This window comes from Magallana gigas, chromosome 1 (genome assembly GCF_963853765.1).
Source record: "Magallana gigas chromosome 1, xbMagGiga1.1, whole genome shotgun sequence".
Classification (NCBI taxonomy): Eukaryota; Metazoa; Mollusca; class Bivalvia; order Ostreida; family Ostreidae; genus Magallana; species Magallana gigas.
The window spans coordinates 54,886,308-54,907,108 of record NC_088853.1 but is presented as its reverse complement, the minus strand read 5'-3'; the positions used below and the strand labels follow the sequence as shown (position 1 = coordinate 54,907,108).

The following is a 20,801-nucleotide window of genomic DNA, read 5'->3' as shown; positions in this document are numbered from 1 at the left end:
GCCATCATAATATATCTTCTGAACTCGGGACGTACCTTGTAAGAAATGCTCCATGACCAGCCTGTCGTGCTCATCTAAAGAAACCCCTCCGTGTGTACGTCTAGCTAACTTCATGATAAAACTTCCATCATCTTCAACATTTTCTCTAGGTATTTGTTTTCTTTGGAATAGCTCGGTGTTTTATGGTAGGAACCTGTCGTTTCTTACTTTAAGCATTAGTATTTCTAAACTGTCCCTGCTGTCTTATCTCAGGATCTTAAAGCTTTCTTTTCCTGGATTGAGTGCTTTTTACTTGTTCTACCTTTGATACTGTAGTGCTTCAGGTTCGAAGCACCACAGTAAATGGTGATTAAAGGCATATTGTCTAAGATTTTGATGTACTTTTCATATTGCTGAAAGTTACCATAAAACAAAGATATAACATCAAATACTTAAATAATGCATCACTGTGTCTATAAAAAGTCTCCTAATCATTAATTAATTGATTAAACTCGTCCGAACTCACCGTGTTAATTATGCATCGGAAGTTTTTCCGACGTCTACCGAAGCTGAGTTTTACATACCCGGATGCAGCGTAATGGATGACGAGGTAAGCACATGACAGAAATCTTATGTGATAATAAAATTATTCATACATAGTGGAAGGTGTATTGCAAGCCTATCCCTTCCAGAAAGTATTATTTAATCCATTTCTATTAATAAATTGTAATAGATCAATGACAATTGTTTCCGTTCGATGTTTTGTACATTGAAACATGAATGGGGTACCCAAAGGGGTATTTTTTTTATTCCAGTAAAATTGCAACATAAAACATCATAATAAATTGTGAGCGTTTCATACTTATAATACAAACTAGATTATTATATACGGAAAAAAATGGGTATGAAAAATTGATAAATATGATATTCGATGTGTAGTGTCTCTGTTTCATCAGTTAACATATAGACGTTCTATTTTTATTATCACGGACACCTGTTTTTTTTTATCAACAAGTCGTTCAATATACAGCCAAAGATTGAAATATTCTACCTCTTTTATATAAGTGTGATGGGAAAATCCTTCCCTTTAACACTTTATTTCTAGAGGGGATTGAATTGTTTTGGTTATATTGAGCCACCTTTGCAAGTTTATAATAAAATTTCAGGTGACTGTGTCATGTTAGAATTTACGTAAAATATCTTTAGATTTTACCCCCTGTAAATATGCACATTCCAGTTTATCTGCAAATGTTCTGCCCCAATAAAAGTCGGACTCACAAGTGTCGGTGAAATCAGTTTATTTGGGAGACAGATAACCGTCTCAGACGACGGTAAAAAGCTGTAACAAAAAAAAAATGTAACAATCAATGACTGGTACAGGTTTCCATACAAAAAATATTAGGACAGAGTTTGCAATTAGATTATGAAACCTTACACATATGATTTAAACAGTTGAATTCAGTCTATTCATATGATAAACAGCAAGTTAAAGTAAATTAATCAACTGCAACTCGAAATTAAATGACCAGAAATATGATGGACAAAATGGCGCCCCATACACCGAGCACATGGTAAACATAAAATACAAGATTTCAAGAATATGCATCGCTTAGCATTACTGACATGAAACATACAGATAATTCACCTAAAAATATGTTGAAATAACCTAGTTTACAAATGTCAAAAGACTTACACTGTGGATTACAAGCCTCGATACAGAGAATCAGAGTTGTGCATACATCGAGTATGGCGCGGTTTTCCAACATAAAAAATTAAGTCGTACGACAAATCTTTCGTAACAAAAAATAAAATGTACACGAAACATGACACTCCCCGTCTGATATATAAAATTATATCACACAAGATTTGAATACAATTTAGTACAGAAAACATTCAGTTCTCCAATAATAAAATGAGTTCCGTCACTGGTCTGACGTAAGAGGTGGTCTTGCCGTCCTTGCTGACACGTACTTCAACCTTGCGAACCAAGTTGTCCTTGCCAGGAAACGTTGCAGTAATGCGTCCAAGCGGCCAGTTGTTGCGATGGGTTTCGACATCCTTTAACAACACTATGTCACCAACACTAATGTTACGTTGACCATGATGCCACTTCTTACGCGCTTGCAAGGTATGCAGGTATTCCTTCTTCCATTTGTCCCAGAACATCTTGGCGAGGTGCTGTACTCTCTTCCACTGTACCTTGAAGAGGTCCTTAGCAGTTGTGTCGCATACAGCTTCGGTCGGTACATCCGTCTTCTGAGTAAGCAAAATGCTTGGGGTAAGGACAAAAGGCGAGTCTGGATCTGACGAAACGGCGGTAAGTGGGCGAGAATTTATGATCGCACTTGCCTCGGCCAGAAAGGTGGTAAGTACCTCGTGCGTAAGACCCTGTGCTGAATGATCCTTCAACATGTTGTCCAATATGCGCCGTGTCAACCCTATCATGCGCTCCCAAGCTCCACCCATATGGGATGCATGGGGCGGGTTGAAAATCCAGGTTGTCCCCCGAGAGTGCAGGAAATCCTTGACCTGACGATCTTCCACGTTGATTGCGTCGATCTGTAGAGGGTCGGTAGCGCCAACAAAGTTGGTTCCTCTGTCGGAACGGTACTCCTTTGCCTGTCCTCGTATGGCTGTAAAGCGCTTCAGGGCGTTGATGAAGGATGATGCGGACATCTCCTCTACTACCTCGACATGGACTGCGCGTGTCACCAGACATGTGAACAGTGCTGCCCATCGTTTGCCGTTGGCTGGAACTCCCCGAGTGCGACGAGTCACGACGTCCCAGGGCCCAAAGATATCTACTCCCACCGAAGTGAACGGTGGCTCTCCTGGCAGTATGCGGTCTGTAGGCAAGTCAGACATCTTCTGGGTTGCGAAGCTCCCACGTTGTCGCCGACAAGTAACACACTTGTGAATGAGGGACGAAACAAGGCGCTTGCAGCCGGTGACCCAGAACCCACAGGACCTGACCTTTCCCTCCGTAAAGTGGCGCCCTTGGTGTTGCACCAGTTGATGGTACTTGCGTACAAGTAAGGTCGCAATGTGATGCTTCCCCGGTATCAGTATAGGGTTCTTGCAGACAGTCGCATCGTTGAGATGTCTTAAGCGTCCACCAACTCTAACAATACCATCGTCGTCGAGGAACGGACTCAATGCAAGAATGCTGCTATTCTTCGGCAATGGTTGTTTGGACCTCAGACAGTAAATCTCCTCACAATAGACTTCTCTTTGCACTGTCTTGATAATGTAGTTTTCTGCTCTTTGAGAGTAGTCTATGGACTTCGGTAAAATCTGTGATTTACCTCCCTTTCTGCTTATGATGAATCGCTGGAGCAGGGCGATACCCTCGACCAATCTGTCCCAGCTGGAAAATCTCTCATATCTCTGAGTTCCAAGCATAGGTTCACACTCAGTCTTCAAACATACAGGTCTGACTTCTCTGTCTGACAGAGGTTCCTGTAGGGGAAACCCTTCTGCCTTGGTTTCGTCGTCAATGCGCTGCAGGTGAGTAGTTCCTCTAAGCCAAGCACACTCTCCAATGTCCTTAGGAACTACGCCTCTAGTGCCCTCGTCAGCAGGGTTGAGGTGTGTCGGCACAAAGTTCCACTGCGACGGCTCACTAAGGCTTCTGATTTTCTCGACCCTGTTGGAGACGTAAATAAAAAATCGTCTCTTATCATTGTGGATATACCCCAATACCACACGACTGTCGGAAAAATACTTCACCGAGTCGAACATTATGTCCATGTGATCCATGACTATCTGCGATATCTCAATGGCTAGAACAGCTGCACAAAGCTCTAAACGGGGTATGGTATGGCCTGATACTGGTGCCACTTTAGACTTCCCTAGTAGAAATCCAGTCATCGCAGAGCCATCTTCGTAGTACACCTTCATGTAAGAAACGGCAGCTATGGCTTTCTCTGACGCGTCCGCATATGTCCACAGTTCCTTTCTTACTGCCTTGCTAAGATGTACCACGGTTGTTCTGGGTATGTGGATCTTCTCCAACTCCTTCAGAGATGAACTCCACTCTTCCCAGGTTGCCAGAATATGGTCCGGCAGCGGCTCATCCCAGTCTGAGGTACAGGTCACTACGTCTCTAAGAATGAGTTTCCCGCTGATGATAACAGGTGAGAGAAAGCCTAATGGATCGAAGAGGCTGTTCACTGTCGACAGTACACCTCTGCGTGTTGTGGGCTTGTCATCAGTAGAGATGCGGAACTCGAACATATCACTCGACAAGTTCCATCGCATACCAAGACTCCGTTGCACGAGCTGGTCCTCATCAAGGTTCAGGTCGTAGATGTCCTGTGCTAAGTCTCGTGGCTCAAACGCCTTCATGACATCCGCGCTGTTTGATGCGAACTTGTGGAGCCTTAGGTTCCCGTATTGCTTCAATGCGTCCTGGGTTCTGCACATCAGGTCTACTGCTTCTTGGCTTGTTGAGCATGATGTCAGACCATCATCAACGTAGAAGTTCCTCTTGATGAACTCCTTGACATCAGGTCCATGGCTTTCCTCAGATAGTTCTGAGATCTTCCTGAGGCCCAGTGTCGCTATGGCCGGAGAAGGACTATTACCAAAAACGTGGACCTTCATTCGGAATTCTGTTAGTTCCGTTCCGATCTCGTTGTCCTTGTACCAAAGGAAGCTGAGAAAGTCTCTGTGCTCTTCTCTGACGGTGAAGCAGTGAAACATGTGCTGCACGTCTGCTACGACAGCAATCATCTCCTTCCTGAAACGAAGCAACACTCCAAGCAAGCTGTTGGTGAGGTTCGGGCCAGACAGCAGTTGGTCGTTCAAAGAGGTTCCCTTGAACTTCGCAGAGGAATCAAATACGCCCCGGATCTGGTGAGGTTTCTGAGGGTGGTAGACCCCGAAGAGAGGAAGAAACCACTGCTCCTGCGTTGACTTGGAAGTGGGTGCTTTCTCAGCATGATCGTTGTCGAACAGCTTTGTCATAAAGGTCGCAAAGTGTTCCTTCTTTACTGGATCCCTCTTGAGACTTGCGTCCAAGGCTCGTGCACGTCTCAATGCAACCTCATAGTTGTTTGGTAGTCGTAATCTTGGTTGGCGGAAGGGTAGGGGAGCTACCCACTTTCCATCCTCACCTATCAATAGTTCTTTGTTCATGATGTCCATAAACATCCTATCTTCCACTGATGATCCCACTTTGTTATCATCTGGTGTGCGTCTGAATAAGTGTTCATCAGATGAAGTGTCAGATACCCGTAATCTGTTTGTCACATCTCTGGTTGGAAGCTTCTCTCTCACGGATAAGTACTGGGCACATGGTTCAAGAATAGTTCCACGTCCGCTGTCCGTGATGAAGGTCTTGTACACATTCGCAGCTCTTGGTCTGTGTTGTCCAGACAAGCATGTGTCGCCGATGATCGTCCAACCAAGGGGTGACCTCTGTGCAAATGGTTCGTGGTCACGTCCTATGCGCTGCTCAAGAACATGGTGGACTTGAGGAAGGTCTCTTCCTATCAGCAACAGAATTTTTCTTGAAGCGTCAATGGGTAGGATGTCGCCGGCTATATCCCGCATGTGCTTGTGCTGAAGAGCAACGTCAGGTGTAGGGATCTCTTGGTAGTTGTTCGGTATTTCATCACACTCTAACGTGCACGGCAAGGGTAGTCTGGTCTCACCCCTGGCTGATTCAATATAGAGTCCTGAGGCAGTTCTCCCGAAGGTTGTCACTTGTCCAGAACATGACGTCATCAGGTAAGGTATTGTCTCTGTATTGATGTTCAGCAAGTCAAACAATTCCTTCTTAGCCAAGGTCTTGTTACTCTGGTCGTCAAGCATAGCATACAGAGAGACAGCTCTTCCATCATAGGTGACAGTCGCGGGAACAATTCTTGCACAAGATTTTCCCTTAAATTCCTTCCCTACTTCTGTGCAGTTGCTGTTTATGGTTGTGACGTGCTGTTCTTTTGTTACTTGCTGACGCCTAGGAGCCTCCTCCCCGCCATGAACTGATGAGGCCCTTCCAGTGGTAGGAGCTGGTGACGAATCAACATGGAGAGACGTAGTGTGGAACTCACTTCCGCATTCCTTGCACATGATGGCCTCTTTACAGTCTTGTTTCCTATGACTTGCGGAACAACACCGAAAACAGAGTCTGTGTTCACGGAGCAACTTCATACGTTCTTCAATAGGCTTGGCCTTAAACACTCGACAGTTATTGACACTGTGTTTAACACCCGGACCGGTGTGAATTATACACACATCAAGCTTCGGCTCGTTCAGATTTCCGGATCCTGTTGGTTGATACACTGTGGTTTTCTTCGTGTTCACTCTTCCCCTTGGAACGTTCATAGGCTGCTTTTCGTTGTGGTTAGCGTCAGTGTGATACGCAAAACTTGGGTCGTTTTTCACTCTGCTCATCTCCTTCATGAAGTCAACAAACACACCAAAGGGTGGAAACACAGTCTGATGTTCAAGCTTGTACTTCATGGCTCTGTTGGTCCATTTCTCCTGCAGGCCATACGGAAGTTTTGAAATGATGGGTCTAATCCCTGAGGATGAGTCTAGATAGGCCAACATTGCACTGTACTTCGGATCCTCCTTCAAAAACTTCATCTCCATAAGAATGTCTGACAGATCGTAAAGTTTTTGATGATCTCTGTTGCCAAGCTTTGGGAAACTCAACAGTTTGGCTCTTACGGATGCTTCCACATGTTCTGGTGCACCATAGCGCTCATCCAACCTTTCCCAAAGTCTTCTTAGTCCTCTTGAGATGTCGAAGATGTTGGATGTCCTCATGCTTGTTGCGTGCTTCTTAGATTCCGGACCTAAGTACTTGATAAGAAGGTCCATCTGCTCGGAGTCCAAGACTTGAAGCTCATTCACTACACACATAAAGCTGTGTTTCCAGGCACTGTATGATTCTGGTCTATCGTCAAAGTGAGTAAGTCTGGAGAATAGCAAGTCCTTCCTCAGGAGGAATCGGGTAACATCAGTTACTTGTGGTCCCTGATCAGTCACAAGTGGTGATAAGGGGTGTGAGGCAGCCACATACGGTTGTGCGACAGGCACGTGAGGGTGTGCGGTAGGCACGTGAGGGTGTGCGGCAGGCACATGAGGCTGTGCGGCAGGAACGGATGGCTGCGCGGCAGGCATGGATGGCTGTGCGGCAGGCACGTGAGGTTGTGCGGCAGGCACGTGAGGTTGTGCGGCAGGCATGTGAGGTTGTGCAGCAGGCACGTAAGGCTGTGCGGCAGGCACATGAGGCTGTGCGGCAGGCACGTGAGGTTGTGCGGCAGGCACGTAAGGTTGTGCGGCAGGCACGTGAGGTTGTGCGGCAGGCACATAAGGCTGTGCGGCAGGCACGTTGGGCTGTGGGGCAGGCACATAAGGCTGTGCAGTAGGCACGTACGGCTGTGCGGCACGCACATAAGGCTGTGCAGTAGGCACGTACGGTTGTGCGACAGGCATGGACGGCTGTGTGTCAGGAACCAAAGGCTGTGCTGCAGGTACATAGGGTTGTGCATCCGGGTCAAGTTGAGTCGGATCGGAAGTACCGGTCAGTAGTCCTGGCGATGCAGAAGGTTGACGTGGAGTGGATTGATCCTGTCCTGGTTTAAAGTTGCTGACTTCGCCTAAGGAACTCGTTCGTCTCTTCATAGGTGACATCTGTATCATGGTCGATTCAAAGGCTTGACAATCAGCTTCAGCTTCTGCAGCCTCTCTCTCGAGATGTAGCATTTCCATTGCAGCATCGAGTTCCACTCGTTGTTTCCTGAGCTCCAATTCTCTGGCGGTGTATGCCATCCTAGCCTTTGCTCGGCTTACATCAGCCCTCTTCTTCGCTAAGATGTCGGCAAAGGAGTCCTCATCCTGATAGTACTCTTCCTGATACTCCTCTTCATCTTGTGTGACGTACTGCCTCTTGCCATCAGTCGTCTGTGATTCCCGGGCATCCTCTGTAGGGTCAGGAGTGACCTGGGTGCCCTCTGTTGAGTCGGGAGTGATCTGCTCTGCTGAGGTAGACATCCTAGTCTTTTTACTGTTCTGCCCCAATAAAAGTCGGACTCACAAGTGTCGGTGAAATCAGTTTATTTGGGAGACAGATAACCGTCTCAGACGACGGTAAAAAGCTGTAACAAAAAAAAAAATGTAACAATCAATGACTGGTACAGGTTTCCATACAAAAAATATTAGGACAGAGTTTGCAATTAGATTATGAAACCTTACACATATGATTTAAACAGTTGAATTCAGTCTATTCATATGATAAACAGCAAGTTAAAGTAAATTAATCAACTGCAACTCGAAATTAAATGACCAGAAATATGATGGACAAAATGGCGCCCCATACACCGAGCACATGGTAAACATAAAATACAAGATTTCAAGAATATGCATCGCTTAGCATTACTGACATGAAACATACAGATAATTCACCTAAAAATATGTTGAAATAACCTAGTTTACAAATGTCAAAAGACTTACACTGTGGATTACAAGCCTCGATACAGAGAATCAGAGTTGTGCATACATCGAGTATGGCGCGGTTTTCCAACATAAAAAATTAAGTCGTACGACAAATCTTTCGTAACAAAAAATAAAATGTACACGAAACATGACAGCAAAGCAGAAATGATGGTTCTCTGCTTCAAAATTAGGGGGGGGGGGATCAATTAAACATACAACTAAACACTGTAATAACCAACCAAAAATGTAAAATGAAAAAAAAATCAATCAAAAAAATCGATCTATCAGATACAAGTTAACACCCGTCTTACTTTTTTTTATATATAACAAAGACAAACATGTATTGGTGGTTATTTCAGGACTCTAGAAGCTCAATGTATCCACATGATACCGGTAGTTCTGACAGCAGCGAGCCAGCTGATCCTGACCAGACAATTAGAAGAGGTAGAGGTAGAGGTAGAGGTAGGGGCCGGGGTCGTGACACCCTCAGGGGTGTAAGAGGGAGGGGCAGAGGACCAAGGAGAGCTTCAAGAGGAAGAGGTCAACCACGCAGGGGAGCTGCTGATGGACCCAACAGGGCTCAGGTAGCAGCAGCTACTTTAGAGGAGAGAAATCGTCAGTTGCAGGTATAAATATTAATATTTTAAATAAGTTATCCTGACATATGTATTAAAAGAAAATTCATGGATATAAGAATATTGTTTTTCAACAATTTGTGACCGAATATGTTCCATTCTGGAAAAAATGTGCTGACATGCAAAAATTGTTTTTAATCATTTCAGGATAGAATTTCTCGTCTATCGGATTGTGACCTGAGGGGACTTGTTGTTGATATCGCATCACAACACCCTGAATTCGTGTTCGACGTTTTGGACAGGGACGACGGACAGCATGGCGGACATCATCCTCCACCAGATGGTCCTACCCCGGCCTGGTGTACCTGCACATATTGCCGGGAAATGCCAACGGAAGCAGAGAGACGATGTTGTGGCAGAACTAGACCAAACTGCTACTCAAGACTGCCTGTATGTAACCAAGTTAACAAATCAGATTCACTTTGATTAAGTTTCAGTATTATACCTTCATTTAATCACTTTTAAACTAACGAGTAGTTATATAATTTAGATAACAAAATAGCTCAAGGGATATGTCATATGAATTCATATTCCTATTTCTGCAGGACTTCTACTTGATTGTCCTGGACGAGGCAGTTCTTGCAGTGGCAAGAAGGCTGAGGGAGGAGTTGCTCGTCATGCCCCCTGATGAAGACCTTAATAGAGCAAACAGATTTGCGGCCTACAGGCAGTTCATAGTCTGGCAACATGGCAGACTTGGGGCAGGGATTAGACGTGTGATACCCAGCTGTTGTGTTTGGCGCATCCGGGACAAGTATCCCAATCCATTTGGACAATATAAAGGTTTCGTTGGGGGGAGGTTCAATTGAAATTAAATTACATTTGCAGGAAAAGTGTTTGTTCTGTTTTTAATCAGATCAAAGTAGTGTAATATAAAATCTCAGATATCAATAAAAAAAACATGATTTATTTATTTAAATTGATGACTAATGACATACAATTATCAAAGAGAAAAACCTGTAACCATTCTCTGATTACAGCATCATCCATATGCAAGTGAAGCAAACCACTATGTCTAGCTCCCTGTAATAAAATATATGATAAATATCACAGAGATAAATATCACAGAACATGGCAATATGGAAATCTCTAGGCATTACCCAGCCCTATCAATGGCATAATATTGTCACAAATGAAAGCTTTACTGCCCCTCCGCTGTCCAGTACTCAATTGTTTTATTTAGATTTTCGAATCTAGAAATTTGAGAAGCCACAATGTCTCTCGTTGATGGTGGTGGAACTGGTGCCAAATGGGCAGATATCCGCCATGGATCGTCTGCCTCCAATTCCATGGGTCTGTTCATTCCAATGTCATCCTCTATCCTGCTGGTGATGATATGCCGAATTAGGTCTTGAACATAACTGTAATTTTTCTCCACTTTTACAGGGTGGACAGACCATCTAGATGTTTTTTTGTTGTAACTTCTTTGCCACCTACATATAACCATAAATGAATAAATTATGCTTGGATAAAACTGCAATACAAAACATTCATTTTGAATATGGTCTGGTTTTACAAAGTAAATGCCAAGAAATAAAAAAAAAAATGAGATGCTATTCAAATGGCTTATATATTTTCATCATTTTTTCCATCCAGGCCAGTTGCTGTATTGGGCAAAAACTATCTGATTTATTCAAAACTGGTTGGCTGTAAATATTTTAAGGGATAGTGTGATTGTTTTTCTGTCCAGTATTTTTGGATATATTATGCATTATATTTGACGAACATTACAAACCTCAGAGAACCATCTTTGTTCTTCATCACCTCTCGCTCTGCATGAGAATTATGGTCAAGGGCAGCCAACCTGTTTCTGGCCCTATATACTGGAGGGCTGTAAGAGTGTCTCTTGGAGGAATACACCAGAATTAGATTTTGAAAATTTTCCAGTTCTGACGTGCTCCTACAATGAATGAAAAGTCAATATGATTGTGAAAGAGATTGTTTTTTTTTTAAATTGCTATGCAGAGTTGGATATTTGATAATGCTGAAGGTTGTATGGATAGCATTAAAAGTTGGTCTTGTTTGAAAGATGTCAAGGGTTACAATAGTACATTCTTTATTTTATAAATATGTTAAAACATGAAATGTGCAGTACATTGTAGAGACCCAATAAATACTATGCATTTTTCTTTCATATATATAATAAAAAACGTCAAATTATGCACCAAAAGATCATTAAAATTAATATAGATAGTCGAAATTATTTATTCCAAGCTAATGGGGAAAATTTTATCCTTCAATAAGTTTACATACCGGCAGTTAAGGTAGTATGGAATGTTTTTCACAAGCCGTTTATCCATTACGATTTGTCTAAGTGCATTATGGGCTGCTGATCCTTTCTTAAGGTACTCCTTTGTCTGACTACCATCTTCTAAAGGGCCGTGTTGGCAAGTGCTTACCGTAGAGTTTGCAAATGGTACAAACCACTCATGTTCATTTACAATATGATGGAGCATACCATACCAAACATCCTTAAATACAATTAAAAGAATAATTATATAAGTCATTGTAAAAATAATCAACAAAAGATAATTTTTGAATATGACAAAATTACCCTATACATTACAATATTTAGATTTTCTTTGCAGGGACTCAAAAGCAAAACTAATAATAGTTACTGGTACTGAGGTAATATACGAAATATTCTGAACTTTAGGTGAATTAAAACTTACAAGAAACTCTTCACAAGTGGTAGAAACTTCTGCACTGTGCCAATAATGATTTACTACATCCTTGACCCATCCACTCAATTCTTTGTTTCCTTTTTCTTGACTGATCTACATGTCATGTTCAATAAATGTAGGTAATCACAGACTAGTCTCAAACAACAGGTAAAGTCATGGTTTTCATTACACGCATATATACATTTAACTTAATAGTATTAATGTCTATATTTAACTTAGTAGTAATGTCTATACCTTTGTGAGTTTCTTTCCCAAATTCTTTGTCCCGTGCCAGACATCAAAAGAATGCTTTATATCCGGGAAATCCTTTCCTAATAATCAACATAAAGTATATGTATAACATATGAGATTGATAAAACAAGAATCAAGAGCATAGAAAGGAATTAGACACACTTATACAGAAAATAAATTTCCATGAGATATAAAATTACACAAAATATGATTTGTAAAAACACTTAAACAAGTTTATTACATTTTTAGCTTAATAGCTAATGAATTTTATGATCATATCACTATGTACATACTCATTACTGAAGCGATTTGGACATGTGCATCAGTCACCACCTCTACAACTTTGATGCCTTTGTCTTTAAAAAACTGCATCCCTCGCAGGAAGCAAGCTTTCTCCAGGTTGGTGCTTTTCCGGTCAGTACTTCGTTTGTCCATTGTTGTGATGCATAGAATTTTCTTGGATGTATACTCCATGAAGGTGTATGAACAGTATTGTGCACAGTGTCCTGGGCTATCCATACGCCCATCACCTAAAAATGAGTGTATGGCTATGCAGAATAAAATATCTCAAGTTAAATGAAACATGTATACCATTTCATGAATTCCATACTTCACTCTTCTTTTTAAATTAATTTTTTTGTATTCAATTTAAATTGGCTATATTATTTAGTATTTACCTAAAACTATTATATCTGTATTTTGAAATTCTCTAAGAGTACTTTCTTGTTTCTGAATCCAAAATCTGTCAATTGATGGAACAAGGTAGGTTTTTTGAATTCTGTGAAATGATGAGGAGCTAAGAATTGGAAGTTTTAAGAACTTTGCCAGTGTTGAAATTTTCTGGAAATTGTTGCCCGACAATAGGATGGCTGATGCAAAAACAAGGTCTCCAGCATGCATTCTTCTGTTGAGAATTGACTGCGAACACCACCTATTCGCAACATGACCTAATTTGCAGACCTACAATAAAAAAATATGTATCAGTAATCTGGATTGAGATTTCAACAAAACAGGCTTTATAAATTCATAAATATTGAAAGAAAAACTTTTAAACTGCATGGTTTTTACAAAATCTTTCAATAAAAAAAAAATCAATAAAAATATCCAACAATTCACTTTAAAACACTGTGATTTTTTCAAAAGTTCATCTTTTCATATGATAAAAAAAAATGTGGAAATCATATAAAAAGTCTTTAGTTGGTAAATCATGAGTTTGTATGTCACCATGTCTTTTGAACTGACTTTGAGACCTTTATTCTCCCTCATTAAAACATGTTCTGAATGGTTCTTACCCATTTAAGATATGTTGCTGAACCAATATTATCCACACAAATGCTGACAGCTTCATTACAAATTTTGCAGATAGTACTAATCTGTGTGTTGGCCAAATCCAACAAGGGCTGTTGGTATACAAGAAGAGGGCGGTCAGTAATTAAAGTTTCTACGTCCTCAATACTGTTTACTCTCTTGTAGTCTGTTTCTGCAGCATCAGCAGGGTCATCATCACATGTGTCAGACTCATCATCCGAGTACTCTATAGGAAGCTGGTCTGCATTACTTGGTCTGTAAAATTAAATACATATATATTTACAATGAAACAGCTATACAATCCACAATTGCAATTAGAGCATAGACTGTTGAAAGACTAGTGACACAAATTTCAATGAACAGAAGGTGTTTCAAAGGAAGATATGATATACATCCTCCATAACAGAATTCTACATCAGCTTTGATAGAGTTTATAAATTGATTTATGGATGCAGCAATTCTTTAGATTAAATACTTAAAACAATTCTAACAGTTTTTAGCTAGATATAGCTGTTACCTGAGTGTTAAGTTGAAATTTGGCTGAAATTCCTCATCAGAATCAGACGAATCATCGTCCAGCAAGCACATTTCATCCTCGTCAATTGTAAGACTGTTATGAACAAACAAAACTCATTAATTTTCATAAATAAAACTATGGTAACCACTGTAAGACACAAATCATAATAACATTCAATTTTTATTCTGCTAATCTTTTGTAAGCTTTATGCAATAATATGATCACAAAACACAACTTACTCGAAAGGATTAATAAAGGAAGTTGACTTCTCAATTTCATACGCTTTTTTCGCACTACTACAAAACTCTTCAATACCCGACATGTCTGACTCTCTGTAAATACAATAAAGTTAGCTCATTAAGAGAGGGTCCCACTGATGGCTGTCATAGGAAACTATACTTGATACAGTAAATCAGTAATGCTTATAAAAAATAAGGAAGGCAATATTCTCACAACATGTAAAATTAATCGCAAACTACCTATGATATTCTCCAGCCGATGATATGTCTGACACATCACATGTGGTGTGGAAACGAGAATGTATATGTGATGGTCCAGGTGTTGAAGTTACAGCTGTATCCTTTGAAACTACATTAACTGTTCTTTCTAATTCTTCTGTTTCAGATTTTTGGGAGTTTGGTTGATAATCACTGACTGCATCAACTATATTATTTGCATGATAACTACAAAAGAATGTTACAAAGCTAATAAACAGAAATCATTAACAAAAATGATATTTAAGCAATGTAGAGCTGCGCAGGGGGCGTTAAAATTTCCAAATCAAAACTCTACTGAATGTGCAAGTAGTTGTAAACACACAATCGCACAAACTATGCAATACACACCTGCACACAATGTATGTACAGAGGCTTTTTTCATTAGAGACTTTAATCCTTTTGACAACTATGAACTAGTATTTATTTATTTCTAATCCATATATGTTTTATTTTTTACTTCCTATATTAAAATCAAACTAATATTTGAGTTGCAAACATGGGTATATATATTTTGATTTTGATTTCCCCTTCGGAGGCCTCTTATATCTGAGTGCATATCGTAAATGTCTAACAATACTTTTCTTGTATTTTTGCTTCTTTTTTATCGGCTATATTCTCGAAAAAATAACTTATGATTGGTTTCTATCTATGTATCACTTCTACAAAAATAATTGTTTGAATAAAAGACAAACAAACGTTAACTAAAACACGTGTGTGAGACTCACTTGTTCAGCAAAACATTGGCTACTTCGGCATGCGTATCCACATTCAATATGGCCTTCAATTCATTCCAGCGTTCAAACTGATTACCAATATATACTCTGCTTTTGTTCCATTTAGATGCTACTGTGGCTCTATTTCTTTTTCTCGCAGAATCGGTTAAACATCTCTTTCTTCCTCGGTTAGATTTGCTGTTTTCCGACATGTTTGTTTTAATTTACCGCGTTGAGCATGCGCGAAAAGCTTTCCGAAAGAGTTCAAACTTGGGGTCATATGAATAGAGGCGGGATCAAATCGAATTTTTGTCATCCTGCACAAGAATTCAAGAAAATGTCATTTCGCTTGTTTAGTCTACATATAACAGTAAAAATTGATATTTACGAGAGAGAAATCCTTTTAATAATATCATAATCTTAGCATATCACGACATTCAAAGCAATATAAAATAATACGTATTTTCATAGATATTATGCCTTTAAGAATAAGACACGCAAACTAGCAGTAAGTTTATTTTATGTCAAACTTCCGATAGCCCGCGTAAAACTGCACGGGATTACAAGGAGAGGGTAAAACACACATTATATAAAGGATTAGTGTAAACAATGTCCCATCTGCATCACAATACTCGAGTAATTTTTTTTTCTCCTCTAGCTGTATTATCTCTTAACTGAAGAATATTGGTATGCAAATTTTAAGAGATATGTTCATTCTACAAGAATCTCCCTCCTTTGATGGAATCTAATTGTCAAAAAAACAAAATACCACTGCAAAAATTGCATCACATAGTTCTGTAAATAATCATTGTCTTCAAATGTGTGCTCAGATAGTGAAATTGAGAACGGAATACTATGATTAAACACAGTTACTGTCACTCTTTGTTTTACTTGCTGTGGTGTAAGACTGAATAAGAACTGTAAATTGTTGATTTTCAGCTGGAAGTTTAATACGCCTTATTCATTTAGTGTGCTGTTAAGAGCAAGGCGTGTTCCCAAAATATTCACCATCAATGGTTGTAATATTAATGGTTTAAAGTACATGTACTTACTTTATGATGTCCTGGAGCGCGTGTTTGTGCTGGGGGAGTTGTCCTTTTCCTCTGGGGCACTTGTTTGGACACTTGTTTCATGAGTAGTCATTTCCTCCTCTTCGATCTAAAACAATATTTTATCATATATTCTGTGTTTTATAACCATAAATATTATATTATACATGTACTTTTTCTACTGATATTTACATAATGTATGATCAAGTAAGATATATAACTATCTAATGAATTTTGATTAAAATATCATTTACCTTAAGACCTCCGCTGATGGTGGGTTGTGGAGAAATCCGGGACCCCTCCTTCAGTCTACACAACTTTTGCTTGGACCGCGGAAGCCTCCGCACTGGGGCCCGGCACTGTACGTGGAAATACTTGAGGAGTGCGCGCAGTGCGCACCCCAAGACCATCACCACTACAATGGCGAGCGCCGCCACACTCATGTTATAAGCTTCAGTTACTAAAATAATATCAAAACAATGTTTAGAGAGGGAAAATGTTGGGTTTTCTTTTTATTAAATAAATAGATATTGTAAATGCCTTCTTTTTATTTTTTTAATTTAAGAGTTAATTTATTATTTAAATGCTATTATTGTTTGATATGACTATTTCTTTTTAAAAATTTGCTTTATATTCTGTATTTTCTAATATTGCCATTTTTCTGAATAATCACCCCCCCCCCCTTTTTTTTTTTTACAAGAATACCTCACACATTTACTAACATGGATATGAACTACCGCATCATGCAACTTCACCTCATGCATATGTAGTAATGATATAAAAAAAAATATAGAAACAGTTTATAAATCATGCACCGTACGAAAAGAAAACATGCAATCTAACAATATAACGATTGATTTGAACCCTTTCCTTGTTGTTAAAAGTGTAATCTAAGAAATCGTTGCGAAAATTTTGAAACCAATTTATTTCATGGAATTAATACAGAAAAACAAATTCGTTTCTTCATGAGAATTAGTCGCCGAATAAGCGCCCAAGCTGTTGCATCAGACATACGCATTAGGTTTTCTCTAGCTTTCTTTTGATTTCGCTTGATTTTATAAAACCACACGCATGCTGATACAAAAGGAAATAATGTCATCAACCACAAGAAGTAAAGTTTGTCAAATGGTTTACTTTTTTACGGATTGTGTCGCTGTCTCTTCTCCGGTGGGTCGTTGTACCTGGCCGGGTTGTATCCGTTACGTCCTCTGTCGACGGAGTATGTTCTATGTGACTGTCAGTATTGTTGTTGACGGAATGTAATGTATTAAATTGTTAGTAATTAAAGTAGAAATGATGATAGTCTGCGTGTAATGTGCACTTTGGGGCCGGAAAATGGTGGGTCGAGTAGACAGTGTACTGCTGTCTGCGGTGCGTGTATGATGTGATGTAGTGATGTCTGTTGTCAAAGTATGCCGGGTACTGATATGGATTGTAAGTGTGGAATCAATGCTGGTAAATGGGGTTAGTTTATGGAACATAATTCAACTCAAGCAGGCTTTCAACGTATCCAAAATACACCCATTAACATTCAAACCAATCTTCCCACATTTCAAATTATTTCCTTTAAATAAACCCCTATCAAATAACCATCACAAAACTTCTCCACAAAACAAAATAAAAATGTTCATGTATCTTTAAAGTAAGGAAAAGAATTTGCAAATTACGACAGAAAAACTAAATTTTCATTGAGACCAAAAAAGCAAACAATACGACATTTACCTCTCTCAACGATTTCATCATGAAAAACACAAAGTAATGTAGAACCTCTACTTAACACAAACTAGTCAAATAAGATGAATATGAGCTAAATCTTGAACATTGCACAAACAGATCATTGTTCTTAAAAAACTTTAAATTCTAACAAACACAAATGAAAAATATATCTCATTAAGCCTTGCATTAACAAACTAAAACTTCAGTTTATTGATTTACAAAATTCAATCCAACATGAGATTGCAGAAAAAGTAAATCCTTAAATACTAAGAAACAAAAAAATATCATCTCATGAAGCCTTACATACCAAAATAAAAACTTTAGTTTATTGATGTACAAAATTCGATCCAACATGCAATTGCAGTAAAAAAGTAAGTTCCGGAGTGAACACCATGGAAGAGCTTATATATAATCATTTCAGAACTTGCTGAATTTTAAAAATTTCAACTTCATATTTTAAAACAACATTCAAAAGAAACCAACATCCAAAAATTAACCCTAAATAAACACATTAAAATAAAGCTCACCCTAAACTGCAAAAAAAAAAAAACACCCATTAAAATAAATGAACATCAAACAGTTTCAATTTTGAAAAGTTTTTTCCCAAGACAGAAATGGACAAATTACAAACATCAAAACAAAATACTACTGTGTATTTAGAACCAAATTTAAAGAACCAAATTTAAACATTTTCATTTTAAAGAGAAATTTGTGTTTGAGCAAAATCTGGAAAAGAATCTTAAAATGACATACATGCTCAAATCAAAACAGAAGAGACCCCTAAATCCATTTAAAAGATAACAGATTTGACATGTTCTCAAAAGCATCTAATTCAAACAAGTGTGAGTAGTCAATAGCAGACCCGTAGAAACAATGTTTACTTGAGAAGTAAATTATCGATGTCCTCTGTAACCACCTCTGTTCATTATCAACTTCCTTATCTGCCTTGTCCTCAGCAAGTAACTCATCATCAGCTTTGTCCTCACCAACTACAGGTACAATCGTATCCACTTCTTCAACGACCATGGCTGCGACGTCTTCCTCCCTAAAATTATAAACAAAATAAATACAACTTTAATGCAAAAGTTTTCACGCGTCATATTCTCCCATGGTAAAACCAATGAAAAATCATTAAAACAATTATCATATATATATTTATCCTAATTTTTCATTAATGATGCTGCTTCTGCTTCAAAACTTTAAAAATGAAAAACTAGGTAATACATGTGAACCACAATCATCAACTAAATATTCCTTTAACATAAGAGTAACCATGCTTGTAAGAACTTCTGTAAAAAAACAATCCTTAAAGCTGCTTGGACTTGGGCTTCACCGCAGCGAAACAATGAAATCCACAGATTGTCAGTTCAAAATAGATTTTCAAACTGCATCTTTTTATGAAACTGGTCAAAATATTCATTCGATTGAAATCAATGCACGGGCTGGTGAGATAACACTCACAGTAGCCATCATAAAAACACAGAAGTAGATTTCACACCCATTACATTAAATATCTCAAGCAGTTCGTATGAATTTATTACTTGTAGTAGCACTGACAACTAGAATATCAACATTCAATACGTTCTCAAAAGCATGAATGTCTTGAATGGACAGACGTCTCTCACTGCTTACATTGGCTTTCTGGCATAACAAAATGGCTAATTATACCCCCGCTCCGAAGGAGAGGGGTATACTGTTTTACCCTTTTGTGTCTGTCTGTCCGTCCGTCTGTCTGTCTGTCTGTCCGTCCGTAACAAAAATTTCTGTCGCATTTATCTCAGCAACTATTTATCGCAGATGCTTGAAATTTTTACACAGTGTTTATTAAATCATGCCATATTGTGGGATATATTTTTGTATCAATCGGACGTCAACTTCCTGTTAAAGAATGACTTTGTTTATTTTTAGCCAAAATTTTCAAACAAATTTTCGTCAAAGATTTCTCAGCAGCTATTTATCGCAGATGCTTGAAATTTTTACACAGTCTTTGTTAAGGCATGCCATATCGTGGGATATATTTTTGTACCAATCGAGCGTCAACTTCCTGTTAAATTAGTACTTTGTTTATTTTAGCAAAAATTTTCAAACAAATTTTTGTCAAAGATTTCTCAAAAGCTATTTATCGCAGATGCTTGAAATTTTAACACACTATTTGTTTTCGCATGCCATATTGTGGGATATATTTCTGTACCAATCAGACATCAACTTTCTGTTAAATGACGACTTTGTTTATTTTTAGCAAAAATTTTCAAACAAATTTTTGTCAAAGAATTCTCAGCAACTGTTTATCGCAGATGCTTGAAATTTTTACACAGTGTTTGTTAAGGCATGCCATATCGTGGGATGTATTTTTGTACCAATCGGACATCAACTTCCTGTTTAATGAGTACTTTGCTTATTTTTTAACCAAAATTTTCAAACAAATTTCTGTCAAAGATTTCTCAGCAACTATTTATCGCAGATGCTTGAAATTTTAACACACTTTTTTTTTTTGGCATGCCATATTGTGGGATATATTTTTGTATCAATCGGACGTCAACTTCCTGTTAAAGAATGACTTTGTTTATTTTTAGCCAAAATTTTCAAACAAATTTTCGTCAAAGATTTCTCAGCAGCTATTTATCGCAGATGCTTGAAATTTTTACACAGTCTTTGTTAAGGCATGCCATATCGTGGGATATATTTTTGTACCAATCGAGCGTCAACTTCCTGTTAAATTAGTACTTTGTTTATTTTAGCAAAAATTTTCAAACAAATTTTTGTCAAAGATTTCTCAAAAGCTATTTATCGCAGATGCTTGAAATTTTAACACACTATTTGTTTTCGCATGCCATATTGTGGGATATATTTCTGTACCAATCGGATGCCAGCTTTCTGTTAAATGTCGACTTTGCTAATTTTGCATATTCACATCAGAGCGGGGGTATCACTAGTGAGCATTGGCTCACAGATATCTTGTTTTTTTTGACGTTCATTATTTTTTTTTGGTGTGCTTCATTAATTCTTTGTACAACTGTGCTGTTA

The 20,801-nt window shown here is 38.7% G+C and overlaps 3 protein-coding genes across 4 annotated transcripts; 1 reads left to right on the top strand and 2 right to left on the bottom strand.

Moving 5' to 3' along the window:
• Positions 1–1,227: 1,227 nt before the first annotated feature.
• LOC117692490 (uncharacterized) lies at positions 1,228–8,582 on the bottom strand. Of its 2 annotated transcripts, XR_010710983.1 has the most exons (3): positions 8,446–8,582; positions 1,673–8,090; positions 1,228–1,318 (listed from the first exon to the last, which is right to left on the bottom strand). XR_010710983.1 is itself a non-coding variant. In XM_066076266.1 (2 exons), exon 2 carries the CDS (start codon positions 7,984–7,986, stop codon positions 1,873–1,875), a length of 6,114 nt encoding a protein of 2,037 aa, XP_065932338.1. In that variant the 5' UTR covers positions 7,987–8,090; positions 8,446–8,582; the 3' UTR covers positions 1,358–1,872. The 2 variants fall into 2 exon arrangements, 1 of the variants encoding a protein (XP_065932338.1); XM_066076266.1 differs by lacking the exon at positions 1,228–1,318 and having other exon boundaries at positions 1,358–8,090.
• A 5-nt stretch (positions 8,583–8,587) lies between these two features.
• LOC109617677 (uncharacterized) lies at positions 8,588–9,871 on the top strand. The gene is made up of 3 exons (XM_034460903.2): positions 8,588–9,053; positions 9,210–9,452; positions 9,608–9,871. The coding sequence occupies exons 1-3, from the start codon at positions 8,766–8,768 to the stop codon at positions 9,869–9,871; spliced, it is 795 nt and encodes a 264-aa protein (XP_034316794.2). The 5' UTR covers positions 8,588–8,765.
• A 78-nt stretch (positions 9,872–9,949) lies between these two features.
• Positions 9,950–15,488, bottom strand: LOC105324442 (uncharacterized). Its single transcript, XM_066076768.1, has 12 exons — positions 15,025–15,488; positions 14,282–14,485; positions 14,042–14,134; positions 13,803–13,895; positions 13,270–13,540; positions 12,655–12,937; positions 12,271–12,507; positions 11,981–12,057; positions 11,735–11,839; positions 11,316–11,533; positions 10,798–10,962; positions 9,950–10,495 (listed from the first exon to the last, which is right to left on the bottom strand). The coding sequence occupies exons 1-12, from the start codon at positions 15,222–15,224 to the stop codon at positions 10,204–10,206; spliced, it is 2,238 nt and encodes a 745-aa protein (XP_065932840.1). The 5' UTR covers positions 15,225–15,488; the 3' UTR covers positions 9,950–10,203.
• Between the last annotated feature and the right edge of the window lie 5,313 nt (positions 15,489–20,801).

Coding starts and splice junctions, on each gene's coding strand:
- LOC105324442 (XM_066076768.1), bottom strand. CDS start 15,224: ATGTCGGAAAACAGCAAATCTAACCGAGGAAGAAAGAGATGTTTAACC. Junction 12,938..13,269: donor CAGCAACATATCTTAAATGG/GTAAGAACCATT, acceptor TTTTTATTGTAG/GTCTGCAAATTAGGTCATGT. Junction 10,963..11,315: donor CCATACTACCTTAACTGCCG/GTATGTAAACTT, acceptor CATTCATTGTAG/GAGCACGTCAGAACTGGAAA.
- LOC109617677 (XM_034460903.2), top strand. CDS start 8,766: ATGTATTGGTGGTTATTTCAGGACTCTAGAAGCTCAATGTATCCACAT. Junction 9,054..9,209: donor AGAGAAATCGTCAGTTGCAG/GTATAAATATTA, acceptor TAATCATTTCAG/GATAGAATTTCTCGTCTATC. Junction 9,453..9,607: donor ACTGCTACTCAAGACTGCCT/GTATGTAACCAA, acceptor CTATTTCTGCAG/GACTTCTACTTGATTGTCCT.
- LOC117692490 (XM_066076266.1), bottom strand. CDS start 7,986: ATGTCTACCTCAGCAGAGCAGATCACTCCCGACTCAACAGAGGGCACC.